The sequence below is a fragment of the Atta colombica genome, unplaced genomic scaffold (assembly GCF_001594045.1).
Source record: "Atta colombica isolate Treedump-2 unplaced genomic scaffold, Acol1.0 scaffold176, whole genome shotgun sequence".
Classification (NCBI taxonomy): domain Eukaryota; kingdom Metazoa; phylum Arthropoda; class Insecta; order Hymenoptera; family Formicidae; genus Atta; species Atta colombica.
The window spans coordinates 337734-355478 of record NW_017259267.1 but is presented as its reverse complement, the minus strand read 5'-3'; the positions used below and the strand labels follow the sequence as shown (position 1 = coordinate 355478).

Sequence of the window (17745 nt, the reverse complement as noted above, 5' to 3'; positions counted from 1 at the left end):
ATATATATACATATAGTTTCTTTTCTTTTCACAAACGTGAAAAAAATATCTAGATTCACTGGACTCGTGAATACCAAGGGTTAATTTATTGATGCTGAAAACAATGAAATTTATGTATGAAGAATTATCCCTTCGATGAACAACTGAGACGTATACAAGCGTTTTACCAATCATTCGTATACTACTTCACTATATTTTTTGTATTGTCATATCGTGATTTCGAAAGAATCATCATTCGAAACGCGGGAAGGCTGCTCATAGAGGTGTCCAAGTGAGCTCGACGAGCGAGCGGCGGGTCCATTATTGTCCGGCGCTTAATCTGTTTGTTGTATACCGCCGGCGGACTGCTAAGTGGTATCCCATTCTATGGTATCCCTACGTTGTATATAGAACCAGCATGCGACGGCGGGGAAAAACCCTCTTGCGAACGCGACACATGTTGTTACATCACGTCGCCCATTGTCGCGGCGCAACCCCGGCACTCCGCTGAGTCGGTTTCGGTTGGTGAGAGATGAGCACGGAGAGCATCATGGGGAGTTCTAATCGCGTACTACTTGACACTCAGCGGCCAGGACCTCTCTTTAACCGCGTGTGGTCTCCACCACCCAGTCACTGGCTCACGTTGCGACATGTAAACGTATTATTTTTACGTCCCACCGGTACGATATACATTTTGCGGCTTGACGACGTCTCGAATAGAGCTCTCAGAGATGAATGTACTACATGTACACATAACTGATCCAAGAAGTATCTCGCGCATTACTCTTCTGAATAATATTATATAAATATATAAAAAATACTTTTTAAGGCAAAGAAGTTCAAATATATTACAGACAGAATAATTTGTGGAAGTAATTATAAATATTTAGCTAGATAGATTTAAAAATAATTTTGTTGAACCATCAAAATATCTCAACTCAAGATGATGAGCAATACTGCAAAAAATTTTGATAAATTCTAACAATTAGCTTAAGCGTCTAACATAATTATTTCGATGGCTCAATAAAATTATTTTCAAATCTGTGTTTATCTAATTTTTAAATACTTCAACAAAACCATTTATCTATTGTAGTAAGCATTAATGTATATAGTTATGTATTGTTTGAGATTTATATTTCTCTTTAAATATATAATATTATTTTATTAGCAAAATATAAATTTGTATGCATCAGTTATAAATATCAATTATTCTTTTTCTTTATTCTTTAAATATGAAAACTTTATTGCAACTACATATATAATTTATTAAATTCTACTTGATATGATTCTGTTAGAATTGTATGAATATATTCTCTAAATTTTTTGAAATGGAATCTTACTCTAAAGAGTAAGATTCTATTCCAAAAATTGAATCCATCTTAAAAAAGAGTAGCTCAATTTTCAATTTTTAAGAATAAAGTTTTATTCTTCAGAATGAAATTCACTCCAAAAGTTTTAGAAAATAATAAGATATATGTTTCATTAAAGAATTGTCGATTAATACAACAAAAAGGGGCTACATTACGAACAATACAAGTCGTATTTCTTTGTATGCAAGGGGATGATTACACAATAATGAATGAGCCTATCTAATCCTTGATAAGATTTAATGCGGAGTACGTGATATATCTGTATTGCTGCCGCAGGTATCCAAATAATGAATTCTGAGTCGCGGTGCGGCTCTTATCAATCTCGAGCAGTGTTTGCGGAGAGCTTGCGCAGATCGCCATAGGGGTTGGCTCTATGCGTTCGCAGTGTTCGTACCCGAGCTGGTTTCCTTGCGCGTTACGTCCATTATATACTAGATCATCGCGTGACTCTTAAAGTTGTGAAAAGAAAATGAAAAAATAAATACAATGTTTAAAAATTTCTGAAAAAGTTCTGAAAAATAAACACTTGTGTAATGTAAATATATCGCTCATTAATTTATAAAACATGATTTTTATTATCATAAATGAACTGTATCAATTAAAATTTTTTTATTACTATTTCAATTAAAAGTGAACTAACTTAGCTTCTTAACAGATTATTAAAATCATCACAAAGAGTGGCTTTTAAAGATTGTGAAAATGATGACAAAAATAGCATTTGATCATATCATTCTTTTACTTTTAAAGTAACACAACAAAAGTGACTAAAAAATATTAAGTTTTTCAGAAAGGGGAAAAAGCTATTTTTTAACAACAGAAAATTATTGACAAATCCGTAATAATTCATTAAAAATGACTCGAAATATTACTAACAGTTTATATTTATCTTGATCAGCTAGTATAAAAAAATGGCTAAATTTAAAATGAAATGAAACAATTTCTTCAAACTTTAATGATCAAAACTTGAGTTTAAATCTAATTTTTTATTCTAAATCTTCTCTGTAGAAGACATTCTTTTTTATTTAAAAACGACGCAATTCAAAATATATCATTCTACAAAAATGATACAAAAATGAAAAATACATTTGTAGAAGATTACTATTATGAACTTATTGAAAACTTTAAAAATGACACAAGTGCTATTTAGAGGACGTTTTGCAACATTAAATTAATTTGCTTTTGATAGAATAATTTTACCTTCATCCATAGTAATAACTTAAAAATTATAAATTTAAAAAAAAGAAATTAAATTTTTAGTTGTGTCACTTTTAAAAAATAAAAGAATGATATTATTTCTCTTTTACAATAATTGCCAAACGTTTTACATCTACTGCACTAACATCTCTCATGCCCGTTTTCATCGAAAATTATTTCTTTTTGTTGTAAGTGACATTTATGATCCTTAAAAATTCGGATACTTTTTATTGCCGCTTACTTTTTATATTTTTTTTATAATTTCGACATGCGTCGTCATTAATGTTTAACATGCATTTATACATACAATACAATACAATGATTCAATCAAATGATTCAAAATATGTTTTGATATTTTTTTCTTTTTCCCTATTAATGAAATTGATTTGTTTCTCACACGTTCGACATCCAAAGATCATCGTGCAAAAAATTTACTTTGACGACTTGTCACGATAACATTTTCATGAAATGTTACAAAATATAATATATAATTATATTATATAGAAACAATAGATTCAAAAACACTTATTTTACTGATGATCCATCTTTTATTATTCATTTGTACTCATTAGAATTAAAATCAACAATTGTATTCATTAAATCTAAAATCATACATAAAATAAAATGTTAACCATTTCGATTTGTTAAAATTTAATAATTGTTTTATTAAAGAATTTTAATATTTATTTCTCCCTTTTGGTTTATATAATTTATATAGCTTCTATGTGTTCGTTCATATTCGTTCATACTCGTTGAAGTCTACTACTATGAAATTATTGCAAAAATTGCGAAATGTTTGCAAAAATACACTTAATTACTCGACTTAAGAGTGACTAAACGAAGAATAAGTCAAATAATTATATAAACATGACGCTAAGGTGTCTTCGAGTATCGATATCGATAAGTTCAATATTTTTGGTTACGTTTACGTTTGCAATATTCACGTTTTTATCGGTAAAAAATGATTTTACAACAAACGACGAGGACCGTAGATAAGATCTTATTGGCATTTCTGACCGCGCAGACCTCTCGAGCATAATCAGCTGAATGGATCATTTCGACGGATTATTTCGAGGATAATTTCATTTGCCGTGCGTAAAGACATCGCGGTGGTACGATACGTCCTCATTAAGAAGCAAAAATTGAAGGCCTTATTAAACGTGGGGTGGTAAATCCGGGATCCCTCACTTTATCTCTCCTCCTACCCCCCCTTCTTTCTTATGCCGTGTACGCCGGATCTTTTCCCGTCCACCCTGCACACTCACTTGCTGAATCTCATTCTTTTTGTTCTCCTCTCCCTCTTTCGCCAACGAGTTGTTCACGACTCGTCCGAGAGCGCAAGTCCGCGAGGTCCTGGGATCGATTCTCGGCTCAGCAGGAGGCTCCTCCTACCATGACGGCCATCTTGCAACCAGCACTAGTCTCACTATATCACATCACACTTCACTGCATCGCGGTTGCATTCTTATATTCAGCCATGCGCTCGTATCCTCGGACTATCCCGCCTTGGAGTACCTCAATGAGAGTACTTTCCTTTAATGTTGGAAAGTGTTTGTTTAATTAATGCAAAGGACACTTTTCGCTCATTGCGATAAATAATAATTATGAGAAAGTGTAAATATTCTTCGAAATTTAACAATTTACAAACAATTACAAATGATAGCAGATAAAATAATAATAGTCTAAAATTAATCAAAGGATATATATCTGTAAAATATATAAGTTAGTCCTTCATAATTATAAAATTATGAAAATAATACTGTACTATGTTACTATAAATAATATTATATATAAACTCATAAGCAGCATTTGCAATATTGCTGAATATCATAATGTTGTTGCAATATTGCTGGAATAATCGAGAAGGCAATCACTAGCTGAAATATGATCCTACAGATTACATGATTTTATTTGATTTCATATGATTACAAATAATTTTTTTCGTATGAAGTCATTTGGTAAAATATATAATTTTATTTAATATTATGCAATGATTTCTCGTGATTGCATGTATAATTATCGAATTATAATAGAGATTTCATATGAATTTTATAATGATTTCGAGAATTCTGTCTCACAATTACATTAAGTGGTTATCCCCTCAGGAATGATCAATATGGATGTTATTTGTACTTAGTGTTATTTGTTTAATATTTTTTTAATACAGATATGAAAGGATTAATAAAAAGAGTGCGTTTCTAATTTATGTTTCAGGTACTGAAATACTGTGACCATTTGCATGGAAAATGGTACTTTTCCGAAGTCCGCGCGATCTTCTCCCGACGTTACTTACTGCAAAATGTGGCCATCGAGATCTTCCTTGCGAGCAGAAGTAAGTGCCGACAATTTTTCTCGTTTTGTTCATCCTCAATCAGCGAACCGCTTTTGGATGAAAGCGCATTCAGTTTCTTATCGACGCTCCGAGTTCCTTTCCTTTCATGTTATTTTGCGCGACAAGGATGTGATCTAATCCTACGAACGGAATCTCGAACTCGCTGCAAGGTGTTGCACGCGCGTGTTCGTTTTTACATAATAAATATCTCTTGCCCGCATTACACCTTTGTCTCTTTCTAAATCAATTTATTATTTAATCCCGCGGGCGCACCTGCAGTTATTGCTGTACTTCATCCCGCAGCGTCATATCGTAATTGTATTTAATATACATATATCTTTGATAACCTCACATTTCCGTAAATAATTTTTAATTGAGAATAGTGTAAAATTGAATTTCAATTAATACCATTGTATTAATTGAAATACATCGATTTCATTTTAATTTAATATCAAACAGTGAAATCAAAATTTTATACATATATTAATAAATTCATCATTTTGCTCATGTGATTACAATATGACATTTTTATTTACAATTGTTGCTTCTTTGTTGTTTTTTATTGCTTTTATCCGAGAATTGTTATATCCTATAACAAATCGAGTGAGAGGATTATTTATACCTGCCTTGGACCACTATCCTGCTGATTATTTCTCTGGGAGCGCAGATAAATTCCCAGGTGTTTCCTGATTCTAATCTGATCTTGACTTTCGATGCGTCGTCGTCGTCGTGAGGAGACGTTAGCGGTGGAATGTCATCCCTGCGAGGTGCCTTCGCCGTTTATTAAAAAAAAACTGGAAATGCGCGTTCATTAATCGAAAAACGGGGAATGCAAGGATTGCGTCTCCTCTTGCGATAAATCGTCGAACAATAAAAACCGAGAATGAATTATACTTTATAACGGGACCGCAGTATAACTTTCGATCATCGGGCTGCGTGCTTTACGATCATTGCGGTATCAATTATGTAACTTTTTCCTTAGGAAACGTGAAAAATGAATAAAAATTTTTATTTTTCACGTTTCCGCTTTAGAGAAAAAGTTGATGCAATAATTATATGATGGGACCTTTTTATTGAACACAACAGTTAGACAGTTAATTCTGGAAGACTTTAGTCTATTCTCATGATCACCGCCTCTTGACACGCTACTTTAAACCCTCGCGTTATTCACATGATTGGTCATTGCAAATGCCGCCGCGGATAAGGGCGGTTTCTATGATGAGTAAGTGATTACTGGAGCATCTGCTTACGATTAGCAGCGTGTGAATGTTTATAATTAGAAAATTAGCAATATGCTCGTACCAGCATGAATCCAAACAAAAACATGAAACAGCTGAACAGACTATATGTTGCTGCATGTGTATAATAAATACGTATGCTTAATAAGAGTATGTTACATGGTGAAGAATGGAAGGTGAATGAATGGAAGGTGATGATGAAGAATGTCGATTTATATTACTTGGGAAAATATTCATACATAGTAAAAAACATTCTGTTTAAAACCTGTTCTTGTTAAAATTATTATATTGAATTTTTAATTTATCCAAGTGTAAATTTAATATAATGTGATTATATTAGGTCTGTTTTTTTATTGCCGCATTCTGAACCGATGCAATAAGTTGAAGAGAAATAAACATATGTTTCACTTCAATTTATTGCACTGTGTGTGTAACACTAGTTCAGAAAGTGTAGCAATAATAAACATATCTATTATGAACATTTTGCATTAAATTTATATTCAATATTTCTTAATATTAAAATATTAAAATAATACATGAATAAATGAATAATTAATATAAAAATAATGTGTGTTAATTTATCATATTACAAATTTTAATGAAGAAATATACTTTCATAATTTGCTTACAAATTATGTCAGAGCTATATTTTTTTTGCATTAATTTTTTAATATTTATATTATTTCCTAACATATTCATCTTGTGTTAAATTGACACAAAAATTTTGGTGGATCATTTGGGACATATAAAATGTATTAACGTTAACACAAATTATTCAATTGTGTATGTTTATTATAATTATGAGAATTACCGACTATTTAAAAAAAAAAAGAAAAAATCGACTTTAAAGTAGATATTCAATTATATCTTATTTATATAAAAGTAAAATCTATATTGAATTTTTCTTCTTTCTTAATTAAGATTTGCTTTCGTGTATAGATAATTCGATAAATTACTAGGAAGTATTTATGGTAACCATCTCTTCGCACGCTACCCTTTGAACTCTCAGGGGGAGCGTCGCGAACGCACTCCGAACGATTGGGTTCTCTTGTGCTTTCTATCATTTCACAGGAACGAGCTAATCGATTTTAAGATCCACAAATTTATTACAAATCTAGCCATTGTATAATAAATTGTATACTTAATAATTTATCGCAATCTGATATCTTAATAATATTAGCATAATCACATGATTAAGTAGTAATATTTTTGCGCGGCATCTAAAGATAATAGTACCTTGCTAGATAATAGTACTAGCTTTATCTTTGTCTTCATTAAATTATAATTCTTATCAATATTTTTATACATATAAATGTATCAAATTGAAGAGTTGGTTTTTGAAATAAGAAAGAAATTCTATCTCTCTCCTTTTTCTTCATCGTCCGAATGATTGACGTCGACATGTTCTCGAAACTGGACTCTCTCGCTAATAATTCACACTTTAACACCTTTTTGTCCACAGCTTCGATCCTGTTCGCGTTCTCGGACCAAGCGACGGTGAAAAAGATGATCAAGGCGCTACCGCGAGTCGGTGTTGGCATCAAATACGGAATACCTCAGACTAGGTAAGCGATAACTTGGAGGAAGGAAGCGCTTCTGTCGTTCCACGGATAGATCCAAGGATCTCGAAATCTACTTCCAAACATGCTCGTCGCATTCTCTCGTTTCTTTGTCCCTAAGGCAAGCCAGGGACGGATCCGAAGCGCTTCTTTCTACAGATACTTATCATTTCCAGTATCTATTTCGATTATAAAAGCACAATGAATAAGAATGAGAACATATTATAATTAGTCACTATCAGTGAATCAAACTGAGAGAAAATGAGATAAAAAATATTTTTTTAATGATTTGTCGTCAAGTTGATTCTTGAAAGAGATAAAAAATTCAGATTATGATATTAATACGTATAAGTGATAATTTTAAAGACTATATTTATACACGAATGTGTTTTTTTGTAACATTTTAATTATTAATTTGTTTCATTACCTGTATCATATTTCAAAAAGATGTTTTTATTCAATGTAGTATTTTTTATTTAATTATTTTTTTTATAAAAAATGAGATATTATTTATTTCTTTTTATTATTTTATTATTATATGTAGATTATTAAATTATAGATTGAAGATATTTTATATTAAAAAGTGGAACTTTGTGCAAGCAATAGTGAAATTTTTATTAGTTTGTATCTATTACTAACAATTATTGTATTATTTATGTTATTTTATTTTCTCTCTTCATGCGCTCCTTAAAAAAAATAAGTATTTATGGTATTTGAAAGAATAAAAATATGGCAATATGAGCGAGCGTAAGAAAGACAGCAAAGACGTGAAATTCGTCCCTGCACGAAGTTCCATGTCTTTCTCGTATTGTGATGTCGTAAGCACCGAAGAGAGATTCTCGCAGGATACGAAGTCTCCCATAAGTCGGCAGGAGTTGGCGGCAAGAACAGAGGTTCGCGTATCCGCGCTTCGACCCATCCATTAGAATGTTCCTATATACGAGATAGCCGGCGAGAAGGATACATCGGCCATAAATATACGACGGCGAACTCTGACGTTCTCTCTCCGACTGATTTGAGAGAGAAAATTCCTGGCTGACCGAAATAATTCGTCGGTATATAAAATGCGAATCCGTCGTGACACATCAGAAAACATATTCATTGAAAGAGAAAAGTTCTTTAGTTAAATTGTTTAATTAGCATGCCGCATTATTTAATATTTCGAAGAAGTATTACAATTACTGTTCGATTAATTTTAAATAAATTGATTTAATGAATTTAGATTTAATCGTCATTTTTTAATTGAAATATAATTCAATATTAAAAATTTATATGTTGAAAATGTTGAAAATGTTGATTTTTTTTATTCATTAAAAATATTCTATATAAAAATTTTATATAATGAATATAAAATTCTATACATTTTATTACATTCTATACATTTCTATAATGTGAATTCGACATGAATTATTCATTATTAACAATTTAAAAAGAGGTTCGATTTTCCCGGAAATTGATTTATGTGTCCGTTTCGCAAAATAGTCGAATGCTGAGTAAAAAATTATGATTGACACGCTGTCATATAATAATTACTTTAATGTAGCTATCTCTCAATAATATAGTAGCTAATATTCTCAATCATTACAATACAATTTTAATTGGCATAGGATAAATAATTATATATATTCACAAAAAATATTTTACGCAGCGATAAAAATATTAAAAATAATTTCCATAAAACTTGCACGTGCGTTTGTATTTTTATTTATTAAAATTATCTATAAGTCGATAATAATTAGGAATTTTTTTTAGCATATCAGTTATGTATTAATTTATATCTGCCGATCCATGAATATTATTCTACTCCATAGCTAACACAAATAGAATTTATTTTTAAAATAGATTCCTAATCGCATAATTTATGTATGTATGTGACAATCATACTTCATATATTATACTTTAAGCATATTAATTTTACTATAAAAGTTTTATACTATACATATGAAAAGAACGATTTTGCTGAAATATCTAAAAATTTTAGCTAGATTTGAAAATAACTTTGTTGAAAGTATCATATATATCAAAAAAATCAATATAATAAATAATTAATTATATAGGATACTTAAGCTGATGGAATGTCAAAACTTTTTGTAGCATTGCTGAACACGCTTAAGTTTTTTACAAAATTATTTTTAATATAATTCAACAAAATTATTTTAAAAAATCTTCCATATATATATATATATATATATATATATATATATATACACATAAATAAGTTGAAGCATTTAACAAACAATACATTCCAAAATTTCCACATGAGAGAGTGATTGACTTGATTTATATTTCAAGAAATACAGTCGATACTTTGCCGGTCGCACTGCAGCACTAGAAGTTTTCATGCTCGTATGAAATTTACGCGAGATGAATCCAAGAATTGAATTTATACATCCGGTCGTCGTGTGCCTCCTTTAATGTCTGAAGGACTTACGCCCGTTAAAGTCTCCTATATAAATCCTAAATCAGCGATCTTCGCGTTCATAAAGAGAGCTTTATGGCGCGAACGCAAAATGCCGGTGTGCGTCCTGACGTAATTGCTCTTGTAAATTGGGCCCGACCGCCGTCTTAATTGCTTATCAAAGCTATATGCACCTTTCGTTTGATTTGGTAATTAAAAGACGCTGCGCGATGCCGAGAAGTGACATATCTCGCAATATAGCCTACAATCTGGCATACAATTATATCGTTTTGGCGGTAAACTATAAATCGTTCGGGCTTGTTCTGATTATGGATACTGTTGGCGTATGTAGTTTCGATGCATATGGATGTTCTTATTTCTATATGCCTACACAATCCTTTATACATTGATTTAACGAGCATAGATATGGACGTTTCGAATATTCATGGCAAAAATAGGTTGAGATGAAATTTTATATTAATGCATGAAGTCGTTAATAATATTATTAAGATTATTATTTGAGAATTATTGTAATAGTTCTCCAAATCTTAAAACGAACAATTTTTTTCGCAATTTTTTTCGCAATTTTTTTTGCAATTAAAGACTTATGTTATGTATTTTAAGATAAAAATATTTAACTTCTTCTTTTTTATTTATCATTTCTTACTGTTGTTGACAAACATCTTAATAATTATAAATACATTTTTGATTTTTCAATCATTGGATACATTCAGTTATTGGAGTACTTTAATTAGAGTAAATTAATCGGAAAATAATTTACTGTAAAGTTGCATTATTTCGTTTTCTGTTAGTTATATTTTACATATTTTTTTAACATAACTGTATTTTTTATGTGAATGATTGATAAATTTTATTTATTTTACAGACGAGCATCTTTGATGTCACCGCGACAGTTGATGAGGAGCTCCAATATGACTCAAAAATGGCAGCGTCGGGAAATATCCAATTTTGAATATTTGATGTTCCTGAACACAATTGCTGGTAAGTATCTTTACTTTGTAGATAAATGTAAAACGCGATCAAAATCGACTGGTGGTCGGCCGATTCCGCTTGGGTATCGATTGGAGAAAGAAGCGCGAAAGTAGCGAAGACACCAGGCTTTTTTATGGGTGCACACGGGCGGATGGAGTCTGTCATGGCGCATTAGGGATGTTCTCAATCAGCCCTGTGTTCCGTTAGCTACCCTATACGAGTAATCCCAACCTTGTGGACCCCGGTAATCCTCTCCCGAGGGACTCGCCCCTCCTCGCCTCGTTGCTGAGGGCGAAATGGCGTGTCTTTGTTTCTCTTCGGTTTTAATATCGGCTCCCTCATGCGTTCATCGAACCAAATCACGAAACTCGAAACGCCACCGGCCTCGTGCGCTTTTTAATGAGACAGTTCGGACGTTTCTTGACGAATCACGAGATACTTAGCAGGCGCATCTCGCTGACCTTTTCATCAAAGCGTATTCCTTTTAATAAGTTATATACGATTCACGATATTAAATATTAAAAGGGAAAAACGGCAAATATAAATACAACCGAATAAAATATTACACAATTAATTAATTTTGACAAGATGGAAAATCTATTAATCTATTATCTAAATCTATTATCCAAATAGCACATATTATTCTTTGGTTATTCTACGTTGGATATCAATATTCCTTTCCAAGAATATTTGTATTGAACATTTAAAATTTTCTTTAAACGTTAATATAATGGCAATAATCAAATAAATATTAAATAGAATATAAGCATGTTAGCTTATTACGACAGCATTTCTAAAAAATAAAGATTTCAGATTAATATAATGTTTTTCTATTGCAGATTTTTTACGGAATTGCATATTTAAAGATTCGTAAAGAACAGTTGTAAAAAAATATATTAAACAATATATATTTATGTATAAAACAATATTTTATAATTTACATTTTTCCATTGGATATGAAAGGTGACTATTCCCAGTAGATTACAATAGTGCCAATAACAGAATGACGTATTCCTTTTCTCGGACAACATTTATACGAGATTTAATGATACTTACACGCAAAGCGTGTTCGCTCATTGTGCTTTTATTATCGTGCGCACGATAGAACAATTTATCTTTAATTTCACGGAAGAGAGAATTCAACGTGCACCATTTATCTTCTATATTACACGCAAGAAGCATTGTATATAGAAGAAACAAACGTATCATCAAACGATTCTCTTCTCTTGCCGCGAGGTTCATCGACTCCCAGGAGTGATCGATCTCTCGCTGTCCTCTTCTCCCCAGGCCAAGTTCTTTCGATAATAATCGTCGGTGGGCACGATAGTGTTACGGGCGGCACGCCAATCGTCGTTGCGGCAATATTAACCGATGATCGGTTGCGATTCTTGTAAACTAGTCGGTTAAGAGCTCGCTCAAGCTCGCGTCGTAAGTTATCTCGCCCGTGTGGGATTTATGCGCATCTACGCCCGCGGTCAGCCAGGTTGGCTTAATGACGGCGATGAGCACGGACGCGTAATTATTCGCATTTCGGCGCAATCTGCCGCAATCCGCCCGGGGGTGGCCGCGGCTGCGTATTTACGAGGGTTATATATTAATTGCTCGAATAAATAGCCGTGGGTATACCGAGGCCGCGCTCTCTGCACGTAATGTGAGCGGTGGAACCGTCAGTGGAGAGAGAAAGAGAATCGATACGAAAACGAACCGGTCCGCACCGTGCTGCGCCGCGCCGGTCCGCTCCCGCATACGATCAGTCTGCGAGATTTTATTTTGCTCTTCGTGCGTCGGTTTATTAAAAATTAATGACAGTGAATCCGATGTAAATACGATAGCCTGCATCAGTGGCGGCGGTGGCGGCGGCGGCGAACCGGCCGCGCGTGTACAGGGCGAATTGTGAAGAGAGTTCGAGACAGAGACAAGTACTTTTCGATAAGTACTTTTCGGGATGAACATTGTGCATTTCTTGAATATCGGATATTTATGTTCACATCTCACATTGTCATATATCCATAATTATATTTTATCACTATTTCTATATTGTTTCTTGTGAAAAATAATTTGTAAGACTTTATATGGACCACCCTGTGCAAAATGCAGCCGGCATAGTCTGGAGTGTGCTGGAGTTATAACGCAATCTGATCTTAACTCTTCTCGATATAATTGCTTTAGTCACATCCCATGGATATCGTGATATTTTAAATTTGTTTACATACTCCGCAATCGTATCTGGCGTATCAACTATAGTCATCATTAAGTACAAAGCACTCTCAATTTATTGCATTTTCTTGAAATAGGCAGTAATAAATATTATAATAAAGAAGGAAATTTTTAATGGAATTAAAAACTGTTATAAAAATAAATATTATATTACATATATGAATAGATATGTTTGTATATTAATCTATATATAAATTAAACTGTTTTATTCTTCGTTAGATATAAAACAATTTATGGTGCTTTATACGATTTTCAATATAATTTCAGTTAGTCAAGTCTTATTTTTGCACTTAATAATCAAGATGATAAAAATTAAGATTACTTGATTTACTAATTATTGACTTAATAACGTACTTATAACTCAGATTATATTTGTGTTTAATAAAAACGAAAACACAAGATTCATTATTCAAATATTTATTGAAATTAAGAAATGTGAAGCATAAATATAATGCGGAATGTAATATAGTATACGACAAGATGCGTACGCACAAAGGATATTGATATACGAGTACCTCTAAATTTCTATCGTATTTATTTTTCAAAATGTATATAGCTCGTTTTATATACGCCGATCTACGGACCTTTCATCCCAGGTAGTTGCCAACAGGTCGTCGCCTTCGTTTTCGATCGTATCTAGGCTGATCTTGCTTTGGAGTGAATTATTGCCGAGGACGCAGTAACAACAATCCGATAAAACGACCAACAAATCAACGACTAATTCATTATAGACATACACAAACGTCTATAATTATAATACACAAATGCAGTGTAAATATCGTTAACTCTGACGAAGTAAATATTCGACGTCCTAACTTTACTCAATTATCTTTCTCAATTATCGTTAAATTACATATTAAATTTAAAAAATTAGACTTAACTCTTCGGAGTTAATGACAAAATCTATGTTAAAAAATCAGATAATTACTCCCGGCTTAAGAGTATTTGTAGTACTTTACATGCACGTCTTTTCGACTATCAATGCTCTTGTTGTAGGTCGCGAATAATTACAATCTGTGAATTCTTTTTTTAAATGTTTATATTTCTTCTGAAGCAGGGACAAAATTCGGAAGAAAAAGCAAGGGTAATGTCTTTAAGACGAGAGAACGACAGAGGATACGTGTGTGCGTTTGTGTCGCGGACATTCTGGTGTCGAGACACGTTTGCCGAGCGTTTACTCACGCCGACGCTACCATTAATAATCACTTTGATGCATAACGCGGCCTCGCTATTATTTACGCACGGCCGTCGCTCGCGCGACGCCCACGATTTACGGTCGTATTGTAACGACAGTGGAACTTATCCAGCGGCCTATGCGGTACGACTTTGCCAGTGCATTGCTTTTTTTTTATCGAGGGAATTAAGTATTCGACGAACTTCTTGGAGACTTTCTCAGTCTAGTAGTTCTTGTCAGTTCACGGTGTCTTTAACTCGGTAACAAATGGCCGCACTGTGTTGATATTTAAAAATGCGCTCTAATAAGGGATAAATTTATGCGCAATAATAATTAACATTTTGATTGTCAAACTGATTTCAATGTTGAGCTCTGAGAGCCTCAAAGTCGATAAATGAGCGACTTTTTATAAAATATCGTTTACGAAAATCTAATACTGACTAATATTTATTATTGAAAGACAGTAATTAATTATTTATTTGAAGTATTGAACATCTGTACTTTATTTAAACAGTACTTACTTAAAATAAGTTAATTACTGTCTTTTAGTAAATTGGTTAGTATGATAATATTATCGCTTATGAAAATCTAATATTGATCAATTTATTACTGAAAGACAGCAATTAATTATATACTTATTTGTAATACTAAAAATGCTGAATAGCAGTACTTTAAGCAGTATTTTCTTAAAATAAATTAATTACTATTTTCTAGTAAATTGGCTCTTTATTAGATTTTTGTAAAGCTATGTAAAGTCAAATTGTACAAAATAAACCATATCATTTCACCAATGTGTCCAATAAATAAGTATAAATAATTGAAAAAAGTAAATAATTCTAGTTAAATAAGAAAAATTCTATATTCGATCAAAGCGGATCTTAATGCTTAAATATTTATATATAAATTTATATATATATATCTGATTCTGCAAACTGCGCGATCGCGCATCTTTTCGCAAATCTTTTTCGATCTTGAAACGCAATTATGAGTAGACTCAGAGCAATAATATGATTCATTGAATTAACAATTTATGAAGTCTTTATAACAGAATGTGTAATTAATGGTATGCAAAAAAAATTTTATAGTTCATCACAAACACGAATTTTATTAACTTCTGTTTATTTTACACTAATTTGAATAATTCCTCTTCACTATATTTCTACACACTATCGTTTGTCATAATCTCTTGATTAATTGTCCTGTCGATAAGTGTCTATTACCTGTCTATTACCTGTCTATTATCTGTCTATTACCTGTCTATTACCTGCAGGTGCAAATTTAATAATTTTTAATAAACATCTTTATATGAATATTAATAGTCTATTAATAAGAATTTTAAATCTGCGAAAAATATTGCCTCAGCTGGGATTCTGAAACCCGGATCTCTTGCATATTCCATGCGGGCGTCCTCACCATTTGATCACTAAAGTAAATAAATTAAAAAAAAAACTGTACATTATTATTTATATTATAACATATTTAATAATATAATTTTAGCTAGGACAGTAAAAATATGATTCGCAAACCGAAATAATCTTTTTATTAAAACGGATATAAATAAAAAAATTTTTTAATGAATAATTTTATTTTAAATAAATCTATTATTTTTTATGTTTTATTGTTTTTTTTTTTTTTTTACAGAAACTAAAACTTTACCCAGCATGCATAACATGGCGATCAAAGTAATAATAAACAGTCACATATTTTTTGAAAAATATCAACATAAATTTCTACCATATATTGTATCACTATTTTATGCTACATTTGTTAAACGATGCGTTGTATTTGCAGATTTAGCACAATTCGATTGCTTTTACGTAAATTTAATTAATCTAATCGTTTCCGTTGCACGATAATCAGCAATGGGAACATTTCGCGTGCTATGCCGTCGAATAGAGCCGAAATAAGAAAAGAGAAAGAAGTAACGGAGCAAGGGAGGATGGTGACACACGTGTATCCGTATGAGAGCGCGGAGTGACAAACTCGCTGACGTGCTTTAATTAGCGACAGGGAAAGAGATTAGAACTCAGCCTTGGGACCACGCTGCCGTCACTAATGCATTTTGGGATGGGATTTTGTGGGGACTTGAGGGGGAGGGGGATGAGTAAGACCTCTGGGAGTGACAATTTCAGGAGCGATTAGCCGTCACGCTCTGAGTTATGCGCTTACTAAACGGCGCGGCGCGCCCCATTGAGCCGCGCGGCGCGTTTTTCGTAAAAATAGAATCACGAGCTTGATGTCTCGTGGTCGCTTTCGTCGCTCTTAGCTAACAGCGGGGGTGCGAGATGGATAGGAGTGACCGCTAAGACGCAGGCTCAGGGCGAAGAAAAAAGTGGGCCGACGATTATCCGCATTAAAAATCAAATTGCGATCTCTTTTCATATATTTTCGATTGTATGTATGAGGAATTTAATTTAAACACTTATCATTCTGACTTCCTCGTTCTTTTTTTGTCTAGGACATTAAACGATGATTTAGGTCATTTAATTAATAAATGTTTAAAACTTAAAGTTAAAGTTTATTTTTTAAATTCTTCGGAGTGAAATTTCACTTCAAAAATTGAGCCAGTCTTAAAAAAGAGTAACTTAATTTTCAATCTTATTTTTAAATATTTTTGGTTTTAAAAAAAATTAATTTGTATTATTTCAGGCCGCACGTACAATGACTTGAACCAATATCCTGTATTTCCTTGGGTGTTAACGAACTATGAAACGAAGGAACTCGATCTCAGTTTGCCCAGCAATTACAGAGATTTGTCGAAGGTATAAACTTAGCGGCTTTTATAAATAACAACGAGATTATTCGAAATGAATATTCTAGTAATCTTGTTCTCTTAGTTCAAATCATGATTGAGAAAAATGCTTATTAATAAGCATTTATGACTGTAATTGCATGGTAAAGTAATTATAATTAGAAGAATGTTTATGGTTATTATACTATAATAGTAATAATAATCATATAATAATGTGTATAATTCTGTCTAACATGAAGAAATTATACACTGAGAAAAAATATAGTTAATTTTAATAAATATCTAGTTCAATACTGCCAACTAAACATTTACTTATGGTAAGTAAATATTTGTTCAATAAAAAAAATGATTGTTAAATCAAATTAACATTTCTTGTATCAAATAAATATAGCTTTATATTTAATAAATATTTAGTTGGCAGTATTCAATTAAATATTTATTAAATTGACTATATTTTTTCAGTATAAAATTATGATAATTTCAAATATTAATATAGTAAAATATGAAGATATAAATGGTATAATAATTTACTAAATAAA

At 32.0% G+C, this 17745-nt stretch overlaps 1 protein-coding gene across 3 annotated transcripts in view; it reads left to right on the top strand.

The window, feature by feature from the left end:
- LOC108686359 (neurobeachin) overlaps nt 1-17745 on the top strand; it is a 215386-nt gene that overhangs the window by 187111 nt on the left and 10530 nt on the right. For all 3 annotated transcript variants that reach the window (XM_018191626.1, XM_018191625.1, XM_018191627.1), the window contains 4 exons: nt 4758-4875; nt 7576-7678; nt 10957-11072; nt 17104-17216. In XM_018191626.1, coding sequence (XP_018047115.1) covers nt 4758-4875; nt 7576-7678; nt 10957-11072; nt 17104-17216 — 450 coding nt within the window. The remainder of the gene's footprint in view (nt 1-4757; nt 4876-7575; nt 7679-10956; nt 11073-17103; nt 17217-17745) is intronic.